Here is a 12,166-nt window from a genome sequence, read left to right on the forward strand (position 1 = left end):
CAGCATCACCACAGCTGTATGAGTGGGGAGCTGCAGGGCAGAGGGCCCCTGGCGTAAAGTGGGCAGGGATGGGGGGGCAGAAGCCCTTACCCCCAGCACCGGTGCTCTGTGCTGAGTGCCCAGCAGACCCTGTGCCAGTCTTGGCTCCCACATCCCCTCTCCATGCCCGTGCTGGTGGAAGCAAGCAGGCACTGTTGAGGGAGGGGAGCAGGAGGTGCCTGCCCCCTCCTGGCACTTTCGGCCAAATGCCTGGAAGCCGCTGGCCAGCAAGCCCCTTTCACTCCCAGCGCCAGCGGTCCTGGCAGGGGGTGCCGAGCTGGGTGTGGCAGAGGGCTGGGTACCCTGTGTACACCGAGCCCGCGCCCCCCTTCTGGGTGTACAGCCCTGCCCGCATGCTGAGCCCTCCCTTTGTGCAGATCAGCAGGTGGGGGCGAGACCAGGAGGCTGGGGTGGGAAGCCCGGACTGCAGGGCCGTGGGGCAGCCAGCTCAGCACAGGTTCTTGTGTGGGCCCCAGCTGGCTGCTGTGTCCCTGGCTGAGGGGGAGCCGGGCTCTGCAGCTGGGTGCAGTCGTGCACAGCCGCTCCCCTCTGTTCTGTCGCAAGCCGGCGTCCCTTCACTTCTTGTCCCAGCAGTGCAGGCCCCGAGTCCATCTCAGCAGCCCACAACTGACTGGCCGCCCCGCCCCGGCGGCCTGGGCTGGCAGAATAACACACTGCAAGGGCTGCATGCTGGGAACTGTCGGCAGCAAACGGCTGGTGGTTGGAGCTCTGCCATGGCTCACTGTGTGACCTTGGGCAAGCGGTGCCTCGGTTTCCCCACCTGCAGAGGTGGGAGGATGCTGAAGGGGCTAATCAGTGGCTGGGCAGCACGTGGAGCTTCCTGGCTGGAAGGTTTCTGGGTGGTCTCAGTCCTGCGGCCCAGCTCCCTGCACTGTGCAGGAAGAGGGTGGGCTGGTTGGGGGGGGTGAGGCTCCTCCCTCTAAGGCTTTCTGGGGCTGAGCTTGGGGGAGGGGGCTGGTACCTACTCTCTGCGGGGTGCTGTTGTTTTAATGCTGCAGGTGAGAGGTACTCTGCTGCCAGCAGCAGGCGCTCCCCTGCCTTTGTGAGGGGAGTCAGGCATGGGCTCTCTGATGCCCTGGGGGCAGGTCCCTCCCCCTGCAGGGCTAGCTGGGGGGATTTCCTGCTCTGGGCTCTGCCCCGGGCCTGAGCAGTGCAGGGAAGGCCTGGCCCCTGGCTCCTAGGAAATCAGCCACTTGCTGACAGGGCGCCTGCCCTGGGCACCAGGGGTGTGGTCAGCTGGGCTTTGCCTCAGCCCCTGCCAGGGAGCTGGCTGGGCCAAGCACCTCCAGGCTGTGCTGCGCACATGCTGGTGGCATGGGCCAGGCTCTCCCAGCCTCCAGGCCGTGCCCTCGCTGCTCAGTGCTAAGGGGCGCCAGTGCCCAGACAGACGGGTGGGAAGGGGGCTTTGGTGTTGTGGGGCTTTTTCCCAGTGAATGGATGGGGTCCTGGGTTCTGGCTACACAGCAGCCTGCTGCTGTACCTCCAGCTGCCACCGCTGGGCGCTGTTCCTTCCTGCTGCCAGGAGTCTCCCAGCCTGCTGCCCCATGCCCTCAGAGCACCGGGGGCCCAGGCCTGTTCAGCAGAAGGGGCTGATGTCTGGGGCTAGAGGGATCCTTTGTCCCCCTCCACCCCTCCCACATAGGGATCTCACAGCACTTCACAGGCACAAGCCACCTGGGCCCTCGGTCTCACCTCAGCACACACCAGGCCTGTGAACTGCCGCTGGCTGCACGGGAAGTCTGGGCCAGCACTGGGGAGGGGGAGGGGGATGCTGGCTCCAGGTTGTGCTCACCCCACCAGCCCTTGCTCCCTCTGCAGTTGGGATGTCAGATGGGCCTGAGTGGACTTGAAGGCACAGATCTCCCCTGAGTGTGAGCTGGGCAAGGCGTGGCACTGGGTTACCACGTCAACTCCATTCCTTCAGGCCTGCCCCTCCTGTGCTCCGGGCAGGGCTGCTCTCTGCTGGGGGGCTTGGCATCTCTGCAGAGCCCCAGTGCTCCCCCACTATTGCCTCATGATTTAGCCACATGCCCCATTAAAATCCACTCCCCCCATTCCAGTCCCAGGTAGCAGAGCCTGGCCAGCCGGCGGGGAAGCTGCCACCTCCCCTTACCTGCACTGCTTGCAACAGCTGCTGTGGCCCTGTGGCTAGTGCCAATGGCTCCCAGCAGAATCTGACTCCGGGAGCCTGTGCTGGGGCTCTGGGCCAACAGGGTCCTGCTGGGTGCAGAGTCTGGGCCATGCCCAGCCTGGTCTGTCTGTCCACACTGCTACAACATCATCTGTCTCTGCTGCAGCCTCTCCTGGGGAGGTGAGAGGCGCTATGTGCCCGTGCGGCCGGTGAGGGGCTGGTACAGCACTCGTAATCGTGCTGCTGTTACACATGTTCCGGTGCTGCAGGTCGCACCCCAGCAAGCCCAGGCCTGCCTGGGCTCCGGCCTGCCTGGGCTCCCACCCGCCAGCATCCTTCCCAGAGCAGGAGGACTGAATGGGCTCTGGGGCCTGAGCAGCCATGGAGGGCACCTGGCTGGGCCTCAGTGAGGTGTATGGATTGGCAGTGTGGGATGTGCCTGCCTCTGCCCATGCAGTACCTAGTCTGTCCGTCTGCGCCCACTCACTCCCCTAGCTTGTATCCCAGCAGGTCTTAAAATCCTGCTGGGACACCAGGGGCGAGCCTCAACCCAGGGCTGATGGAGTCGCAGCCTCTGCTGGGGAGCTGCAAAGAAATTGGCTTCTTGGGCCTGGGAGAGGAGGGTGAGTCTGGGAAGGCTGGAGTGTACCCATAGGCCCCAGGCAGCATGGCATAGGCCTGGCACGCAGGCCAGCAGGCAGCCAGCTGCCCTGGTTACCAATGGGGTAGTCTGCAATCAGGAGTGTTGGGGGGCAGACCAGCAGCCTCCTCAGCCACCGTTGACTTCCAGAGCTGGGGAAGTGGGAGGGGTGGGGAAGCAGTGCCTGAGGCCTTTGGAGGCCTTGGGCTACCCTGGACCTAACCCTGCGATCTACCCAAGCCCTCAGCCTGCGGACATGAGGATAGGAGTTGAGGGCACTAGCCGGATCAGGCTCTTTGCCCAGGGCACCTGCTGCGGTGGGATGATTGTGCACGGGGGGGGCGCTGATAGGTTGGGCCTGTGGAGAAAGGAACTCGCCCATCCTGGGGCGAAGGGGCCATGGTGGCAGCAGCAGGGCATGCAATGGGGGCACAGGCTGGTGGCAGGTCCTGCTGCTGTGTTCTCAGCTGGGCACAGCCTGCCCTTGGCCACAGGGTGGGAGGGGATGAGGGAGCACAGGGAGGAAGTGTGGGGGAGGAGGCTCTTGTGCGTGGAGGGGGCGAGTGCCGACATGCAGCTCAAACATAGGGCAAGTCCTGAGGGGTGTGTGGTCAGGGGCTCATGCAAACATCTGCCCTTATTCTGGGTGCCTGCCACCCCCATGCTGGAGCTAAAGCTGCAGGCTGCCCCGTTCCTGTCAGGGGGGCCAGAGGAGAGAGGAGGCTGCCATGGGACCCAAGGGGTGGGAACTGAGGAGGGAGACAGGTCAGCGACAGGGAGGGGTGGCATGTCAGCTCCCCAGATGGGTTGGGGGGCTCCCCTTTCTGTGGGCATATCCCAAGCACAGGTTCACACACAGGCTGAGGGCACGGCCCCCTCTGGGCACCACAGGCTGGAGGTGAGCCGAGAGGCCAGGGGTGTGTGGGATGGCCTGGGGCTCTGTGAGCACAGCTGCCCTCAAGTCAGGGCCAAAGTTTAAAGGCAACGGGCCCTAGCCTTGGGCCTGCAGCTGAGCAGGAGGCCCCTGGAGCCAGGCAGCTGAGGTGAGTGGGCATGGGGCCAGGTCACAGCTCAGGTGGAGAGGAGCAGGGGTGGGGATGTGGGGGGGGGAGGCAAGGAGGGCTGTGAGGAGAGAGCGGGATATATGGCAGGTGCCAGCTGTGGGGGTGATGGGGCCAAGGCCCTGGCTGGCTGGTGAGGGCCAAGGTTCTGGGCAGTGGGTCGTGTGGGCAGGACCTAGGGAGAAGCTGGGCTGGTGGGCACACCACCCGCCTGGGCGTGCATTTGTCTGAGATGTTTACCTGAAAGGAGAGGCTGATGCACCAGGGTTACCCATGCCAGCTGGGCCCAGAGGGCTGCTGGTTGTGGAGGGAGCCCTGGGTGGTGGGCTAGTGCCTGTGAGCGGGGGGCCAGGCAGGATCTGAGCAAGGCCTGGAGCTTGGGGGCTGGGACCAGGCATGTGTGGGGTTTCAGCAGAGGGGAGGCTGGGTGAGCAGTGGGGCTGCATGGGCTCTTGGCAGGGCAGGGTCTGGCCTGCAGGAGGCAGTCATGCCTGTGGTCCTGTGTACCATGCTCATTGCCCTCTCCCTGCAGGATGCTGGTTGACTGCATGCCCCTGGTGGAGGTGGAAGACATGATGATCATGGGGAAGAGGCCGGACTCCAAGTGCGTCTTCACTTACGTGCAGTCCCTCTACAACCACCTGCGGCGCCATGAGTTACGCTTGCGGCAGAAAGAGTTCTAGAGCCCCCCCGTCCTGCTCCCCCCCCACCCCCCGTCCTGGGCACGGCTGCAGAGTAAATAGACCCACACTGCCCCTGCAGGGACCCAGGTGTGCAGAGGGGGTGCTGCCCACCCCCAGCAGACCTGCCCAGCCACCAGGCTGCCCACCCCCAGCAGACCTGCCCAGCCACCAGGCTGCCCCGCAGGGCCTGGGTGAGGCTGAGACTGGTCCTGCATTGTCTGTGCTCTGCCCCCTGGCCATGCTGCGAGCTCCCTCAATCTTCTCCATGGCAAGCTGAGCCCCCATGGTCCCTGGCCTGGTCCCCCTGCCAGCTTGGCTCTCACCCCTCTGCCCTGTGCTTTATATTGTTTTAAGTTATTCATTTTAAAGGAATTGTTTTTATGCTGTGCAATACCCCCGACCCCACTTGGGCTGGGAGAGCCCTGTGTACGTCTCAGGCTGGCTGTTTGGGCCTGTGTGCTGCGTAGTGGCAATGGGCTGGCATGGTGCTGTAGACACCTGGCCCAGGGGTTTGTCACTGGAGTTACATGGGCGGGTGAGTGAGTGTCCCCCACTGCCCTGCTTCCTCCAGGGCTTGAGGCCTGGGTAGCTGGTCTCTGTGTGTGTGGGAGGGGGGGGGGTTCGCTGCCCTTGGGGGGAGTTGCCCTCCTTGGCACTCCAGAAGGGTGCTGCTCACACTCCTGCTTGCAACCCTCTCCCTTGGGGACCTCCACACTCAGCACTGTGCCCACAGCTGGGGGCAGTTCCCACATTGGCACGCTGCTGCCCTACTGCTCACCCCCACCCCTAGGAGGCACCGCCATTGCTGGGACCCACATTCCCTTTGCCCTGGGGAGATGGACTGGAACCCGGTGAGGGGGTGGGCTCCTGGGGCAGGCCTTTCCCAGTGGGGCAGCCCCCCGGGGCTTGGCTTGGCACCTCCCACTTGTTTCCTTAGCCCTCCGACCTGGCTCTGGGCCCTTTGCACCAAGTGCCACTAGCCAATTGTGTAACCATTCCTACACCCCCATAGACACTTGTATCAGCACCAGCCAGACAATAAAGTTCTGTTATACAGGGCCTGGCCTCTGCTCCTTGCCTGCCCTGGGCAGAGGGCTGGCTGTGGTGATGTAGTGGGGCCCTTTTCCCACTGCCCTGGCTCTGCAGGCTGCCTGGGTTAGCACTGCTACTGTCCCGTTGCCTGCGTGGGGGGAGGCATGGGGCCTGCACACAGTGTGCCTTCCTCTCCTTTAGGGGAAGGGCCCTGCACGCTCTCATCTGCAGCTCTGCCCAGTTCCGGCCTGGCCAGCTCCTTTCCCTGCCAGCAGGCAGGTGTGGGTGGCCCCAGTCCCTCTGCCCTGCTCCCCTCTCCACCACCAGCTTGCCTGTGATAGCCCTACCCCCTATTTTCCATCCCCTCTCCCACCCCCGTGGCTATGACTGCAAAGTAGATCCCGGTGGGATGAGAGGGAGGGGGCCTCCTGGAACAACCAGCAGGGCTGTAGTCTAGGGGTAGGAGGTCCTTCCACCTGCACCATCCCACTGCCCCATTGGTGTCCAGGTTCCTGCAGGGGCCAAGTGTGGGGTATGGGGGGCTTCTGAAGCCATGCTGCACCTGAGGAGGCTGCACTGTTTCTGGGGTGTCTTAATGCTGGGTGTATTCCTGGCTGAGCCACACTCCCATCCCCTCTGCTCTGGCTCTCAGCTCAGACACTCGTCCTCCCCCTCCTCACTGGCTAAAGCCCATGGCCGAGATCCCCAGCACAGGCTGGGAGAGCATCTCCCAGTGCAGAGGGAGTGGAGCTGTGTAGTTAGCAAGACTGCTGTCCAGTTCCCGGTGAGGAGCACTCTGCAAGGCTCCCCAACCCATTTCCTGGACATAAGGCAGACCCCACCTCGGCCCCTGGCTCTTCTGCAGGCCTGCTCTGTCAATCAGCAAGGGCCCTGGCCTTGCCCCATGGCCAGCCTCAGCAAGGGGGCTTTCCTCCCCTGCAGCTGGGGAGCCAGCAGGGGGCAGCTGGGTCCAGGCAGCCAGGACAAGCCCCTAAAAGCCACAGGTCTGGTCTGAGCCCTGCCCCTTGGAGCCACCAGCCACAGCCTGACTACAGTGCTGGTTTCCCCGCAACCTCCACCCAGAGCCCTCATCTGTGCTGACAGGGGGTGGGGGTGGTGTTTGCTGTAATGAGCTGGGAGGGGCTGTGCCGCTTCCCCCCACAAGCTGGGCCAGCCTGCGAGGACCACCAGCCGCTCCCATCCCCCACTGGCTACAGCTGTGCTGGGCCAGCCAGCTGCATGGGACAGGGTCCTCCTAATGCACCCGTGGGATAGGGCTCTGACAGACCCGCCCAGGAAGAAGATGACACACTGCAACTCGGGTGAAGGGGCCTTTATTCCAGCTCTGGACACAAGCCCTTGGACCACAGCACAGATGGCAGGGAGCCTGCCCACGCTGCCCAGCATGCAGCGACCCCGGGCCCTCTGGGACTCAGCTCATCCACCCTCAGCACCCAGAGCTTTCAGCTGAGGGCTTCATTCTGTCCCTGCAGGCAGGGGGCACTGACACACAGCACAGAAGCACTAGCAGGTTGGTCTGGGTGCCACGGGACTGCCTGTTAACAGCCATGGGGCTGGGCAGCTGACCCAGGGCTGGTATAGAACATACTGTGTTCATATTGGGGGCAGAAGCTGTGTCACACCTACCAGTGAGGTGGGTGTACAGTCCATACGCTCCGAGCATGCACACCCACCCCCCCATGTACACTCATTCCACAGGCACACACCCCCATGCACACTTTTGGCTATAGATCTGGGTGTTCCTGGTTGTCAGGCTTCCTGGGGGGCTTGCTCTTGGCTGCGGGAGCTGGTGGGGAGGGTGTTCCAGGGCCCTGCTCCTTCGTTTGCAGGGTGGGCAGAGGCCTGGCTGGGGCGAGCTGGAACTCCTCAGGCACTGGGGCATCAGGTGCCTCCTTGCGGTAGAATCCCAGCTCCTGCACCAGCTGGTTAATCTCCTCCCGACTCATGTCACTCAGGGGAATTCTCTGCAAAAAGACAGGGATTGCAGTGCCGGATGACCAGCAGCCCCGGCCCAGCACCGACTGGCCTGCTGCTAGTCACAGCTGGGCCAGCAACTCATGCCCCTGCAGGCTCAGCTCCCTCCCACAGCTAGGACCAGGGCTCCTGTCCGTCCAGCACCATGGGCGCCTACGGCTGGGCCTGCACAGGCAGGCAGCCTCCCACTGGCTTTATAAGCTGACTGTAGAACGCATCCCCTGCTGGGACAAGCAGCCGGGAGCTCCCCTGCAGCCAGAGCTCCCACCCTGCTCCCCGCAGTGCCCCCTGCTGGGAGAGGCTGGGACAAAAGTTCCCAGGAGCATCCCTCCTTCCCCACACCCACCCAGCCCTTACTTCCAGCTCCTCGTATCTGAAGCTGAGCAGCACAAGCTCAGGGTCGGCTCCGGGGAGATGCTTCATCACCAGGTTGTGGCTGGAAGGTGCCCTTAAGGATCCTGGCAGTGAGGAGGCAGGGCCCTGGCCTGGCATCAGCATCCCACTGATCATGGCCTGGGTGACTCGGGCCTGGGGGAGTCCCATGCCTGGAAGTTGCAGGGTCCTCTGTGTCCACTGGGCTGGGAGAGCAGGGCATGGGCCCCTGGCTGACGTGATACTCCCTGGGCTAGCTCCTGGGATGACACCAGTCCTAGCACAGTGTCCAGCAGGGCCTGGGGGCTGGGGAAGCAGGGGGCTGGGGCTCTGGCCCCAGACGTGGTGGGAGGCAGTTTGGGGTTTAGCCTCCAGCAGGTGGCTGAGCATCTGCCTCTGGGGTACAGCATCTCTGCTTCCCCTCCCCCCCAGACACAGGGACTTGATGCTATTTCTGAGGGTAAAGGGAGCTTGATCTCATATCCCCCATCCCCCGCAGCCCTGGACACCAGCCAGCTGTCCCCAGAAGCCACCACCGCATCCCACAGTGCTGGGCAGGTTAGTGGCAAACGGTCATCAGGCTCCAAAGTCAACATCCAATTGGGGTGAATGGGAGCTCTTGGCACAGGCTGTCTGCAGACTCTGTCTGCACCACAGACCCACTGATATGCACAGGGGTTCACAGCCCTGCAGGCTGCAAATGTGAGCTTGGATCTTGGAGCCAAATCCTGGGTTTGCCATCCCCCTCCCCATCCACAGCCTGGCCCAGCCCTGGAGCAGAAAAGGATACTACAGAGGGATGTCCTCGGTGACAAAGGCCTTCACCTGGAAGGGAGCAGAGATGAGTGCTGCCCCCGAGACACACACCCCAAAGGGGCCAGGAGGGCTCCCCCACACCGCAGAACCCCCAGGGAAAGCAGGAGGCTGCATGAGACCTGTGCACCTGCCCATCCTGCCAGAGCTGCCCTTACCCCTGTGGGGGAGGGCTTGCCCCACCACCCTGGCAGAGGGGTTTGGCAAAGCACGGTGATAGGCCTGGCACCAGCATGAGCAGTACCTGGGGGAGGAAGGACCCCAGGAGGAGGCCAAGGGGGTGTCCCAGTCCCCTGCATAGCAGCCCAGTGGAGGGGGTGGAGCTCGTTCCCTGTGTCCCCGGCCAGGGCATGGCAGCACTCACCTCCTTCAGGCGGCTGAGCCATCATCCTCCGCAGGTCTGAAGGAAAGGGAGAGCACAGGGAGTGAGAGCTGCCCCCAGCCCCTCACGCCAGCCCCTAACCCCACTGCAATCTCCCCACTATCCCCCCTGCAATTGCACCAGCAACCGCATCGCCCTGCAGCCCCACCTGTAACCTGCTTCCCCAGCCCCACGTGCCCTTTGCCCCCAGTAATCCCTTTTATAACTGCCTCAATCTGGCTTCAACCCTCCCCCATCCCCTTGCACCCACTCCATCCCCACCACCCCTCTGTAGGGCACTTCCCCAGATCCCAAGGCCCCACCCTGCCCTCTACTCCATCTCACTGACCCCCACCCAGACCCAGCTGGTCCTTCTATGGTCCCCATCAGCAGAGTATCTGAGCTCCTCCCAGTCTGTAATGGGTTGGGGCTGGGCAGGGCTTACACCCCCAGGTCAGACAGTGAATTGCCAGGGTCCCACAAGGAGCCTGTGGCAGAGCAGGGGTCCCCAAGTTCTTGGCCCCAGCCATGGGGTCACCCTTCCTCTCCTCCCCTGGGCATGGTGGACTGCTCCTAGTTGGACCCGGCCCCTCCCCGCCTGCCCCTGCCCCACATTGGGCTCTGCCAGGTCTCCAGGGCCAGGTCGCCAGGAGAAGCAGAATGCCTGGTTGCCATGGTAATGAAGCACACATCAGGTTGTCCTAGTAACAGGTCACATTAATGGTTTCCAGGGGAACTCACAGGGATGCTCCATCCCCTCCCCAAAGCAGAGTTTGGGGGTTCATCCCTGCTTGGGCTATGCCTCTCCCCACCTTCCACTGGTGTGTGGTCTCCACCCAGCTGCTCCACTGACTGCTGCTCACGGATAAATGGAACCCCTGCCCCAGGTGATCCACACACCCACCCCCGCCATTCCCCAGCTTCCCTGCGACCTGGGGACCCCTCTCTGGGATCAGGGGGTGGGGGAAGCCGATGGCCACCTGCCCCTGGTTAATTGCTGGGTGGATGTTGGACCCAGTGGGTAGCTCCTCTCCCACACAGTCTGGGGCGCTCAGATCGCAGTTCTGGTTCAAGCCCATCTCCCCGCAGAAGGATTTGGGGTACCCCGCTCAGGGGGTTAGGCAGACCCCCGCGGCACAGGGAGGGGCAGGCTCTGGGTCCAGCTGGGCTCTCACTCCTGCCCCTGCTGCCTCCGGCCCGGCCCGTGCTCCTCGCCCCAGGCAGCAGCCTGGCTTCGTTGCTCGGTGCGAGCGACCGGCTGCGGGCGGTCCTGCTCCAGCCCCCCGGGATCAGCCTCCCCCAACCCCGGCTACGCGGGTTCCAAGCACTGCCACAGCAGCCTGCTCACGGGGTCCCCCTGGCTGGGGCGCGGAGAGCCTGGGGAGAGGGCTGCCCCAAGACACGGGCCGGGGAGGCAGGACGCCCCTCCCCGCGTCTTGCCTGAACACCCCAGGTCCCTGCAGGACGCTCTCCATATCCCCAGGGCTCGGCCTGCCCCCCGATCCCCCCAGCGCCCGGCCTGACCCCCGATCCCCCCCAGCGCCCGGCCTGACCCCCGATCCCCCCCAGGGCCCGGCCTGCCCCCCGATCCCCCCAGCGCCCGGCCTGCCCCCCGATCCCCCCAGGGCTCGGCCTGCCCCCCGATCGCCCCACGCCCCGCTCGGCTCCCCGAGCCCCCGCCGTTACCTCCACCTTGCCCCGGGCCAGCCCCTGCAGCTTCCCCCAGTCCGGCTCGTAGGCGCGCAGCGGCGCCAGCAGCAGGACCAGGAGCAGGCGGCTCATGGGGCCGGGCGTGCAGGGGGCTCGGAGCGGAGCCTGCTGCTGGGGCCGCTGCCACGTAGGTGGGAGGGCGGCGGTGCAAGCTGGGAGCCCCGCCTGTCCAGCCGCGAGGGGGGGCTCCGGCGCCTCCCTATGGCACCGTGGCTCGCTGGGCATGGGGCTGGGGGACAGAGCGGGCCCCTAGGCACTGACAGCCCCCGGCTGGAGCTGGGGGGAGGCACCGCTTCCCTCCCCACTCCCCCATGTTAACTCAGGGGCATAAGCACAGGGGACCTGCTTTCTGCACCTACAAGCAGCTGTATGGAAACTTTTTAAAGACACCATAATAGAAGCTCAATTTAAATGTATACCCCAAATTACCAACCATAGTCGGAGAACCAAAAAAGTGGGATGGAGGCAAAACCACAACGTAAGAGAAGCAGCGAGAGGCAAAAGGCCTCCTTTGCAAAGTGGAAGTTAAATCCTAGCGAGGAAGGAGCATAAACTTGGGCAAATGAGATGTAAAAATATCATTAGGAAAGGCCAAAAAAGACTTTGAAGAACAGCTAGCCAAAGACTCCAAGAGTAATCATAAACATATTTTTAATTATATCAGCAGCAGGAAGCTGCCAAACAACCAGTGGGGTGACTGGACGATTGAGATGCTAAAGGAGCACTCAGGGACGATAAGGCCATTGCGGAGAAACTTAATAAATTCTTTGCATCAGTCTTCATGGCTGAGGATGTGAGGGAGATTCCCACACCTGAGCCATTCTTTTTAGGTGACAAATCTGAGGCACTGGCCCGGGTTGAGGTGACATTAAAGGAGGTTTGGGAACAAACTGATAAACAGTAATAAGTCACTAGGACCGGACAGGATTCACCCAAGAGTTCTGAAGGAACTGTAATGATGCTGGCTTTGGTGGGATCCAACTGAGAGTACTAATTTGGACAAATTGCTTAAAGCAGGGCAGTTACAGCCCAAGGCTGGGGTTCCTTTGCACACCAAGGCAAACCAAACCAGCCAAAAAGAGAAGACTTCGGTTTCACCCCACTGGCTAACCATAAGTCACATAAGCAATTCCCTCAGACACTCCAGCTTCCCAGTATCATCACCAATGCCATGTGTTATGAGGATGTCTGGTTATGAAAACCAATACCCCAGTAAAAGAAAAAAGGTTTTCTTGATCCCAAAGGACCAAGCCCCAGACCCAGGTCAATATACAAATCAGATCTTACCCACAAATCACGCTGTTGCCA

General features: G+C 62.9%; 2 protein-coding genes across 4 annotated transcripts in view; one reads left to right on the forward strand and one right to left on the reverse strand.

Moving 5' to 3' along the window:
- Positions 1 to 4,563, forward strand: part of SMTN (smoothelin) — a 52,080-nt gene extending 47,517 nt beyond the window's left edge. For all 3 annotated transcript variants that reach the window (XM_084648946.1, XM_084648948.1, XM_084648947.1), the window contains one exon: positions 4,425 to 4,563. The gene's annotated coding sequence lies outside the window, so the exon portion shown is untranslated. The remainder of the gene's footprint in view (positions 1 to 4,424) is intronic.
- Positions 4,564 to 6,925: 2,362 nt separating this feature from the next.
- SELENOM (selenoprotein M) lies at positions 6,926 to 11,098 on the reverse strand. The gene is made up of 5 exons (XM_084648995.1): positions 10,835 to 11,098; positions 9,152 to 9,187; positions 8,765 to 8,799; positions 7,960 to 8,038; positions 6,926 to 7,592 (listed from the first exon to the last, which is right to left on the reverse strand). Exons 1-5 carry the CDS (start codon positions 11,081 to 11,083, stop codon positions 7,353 to 7,355), a joined length of 639 nt encoding a protein of 212 aa, XP_084505121.1. The 5' UTR covers positions 11,084 to 11,098; the 3' UTR covers positions 6,926 to 7,352.
- Between the last annotated feature and the right edge of the window lie 1,068 nt (positions 11,099 to 12,166).

Source organism: Lepidochelys olivacea (genome assembly GCF_965140295.1).
Source record: "Lepidochelys olivacea isolate rLepOli2 genome assembly, chromosome: 15".
NCBI classification, from domain to species: Eukaryota; Metazoa; Chordata; order Testudines; family Cheloniidae; genus Lepidochelys; species Lepidochelys olivacea.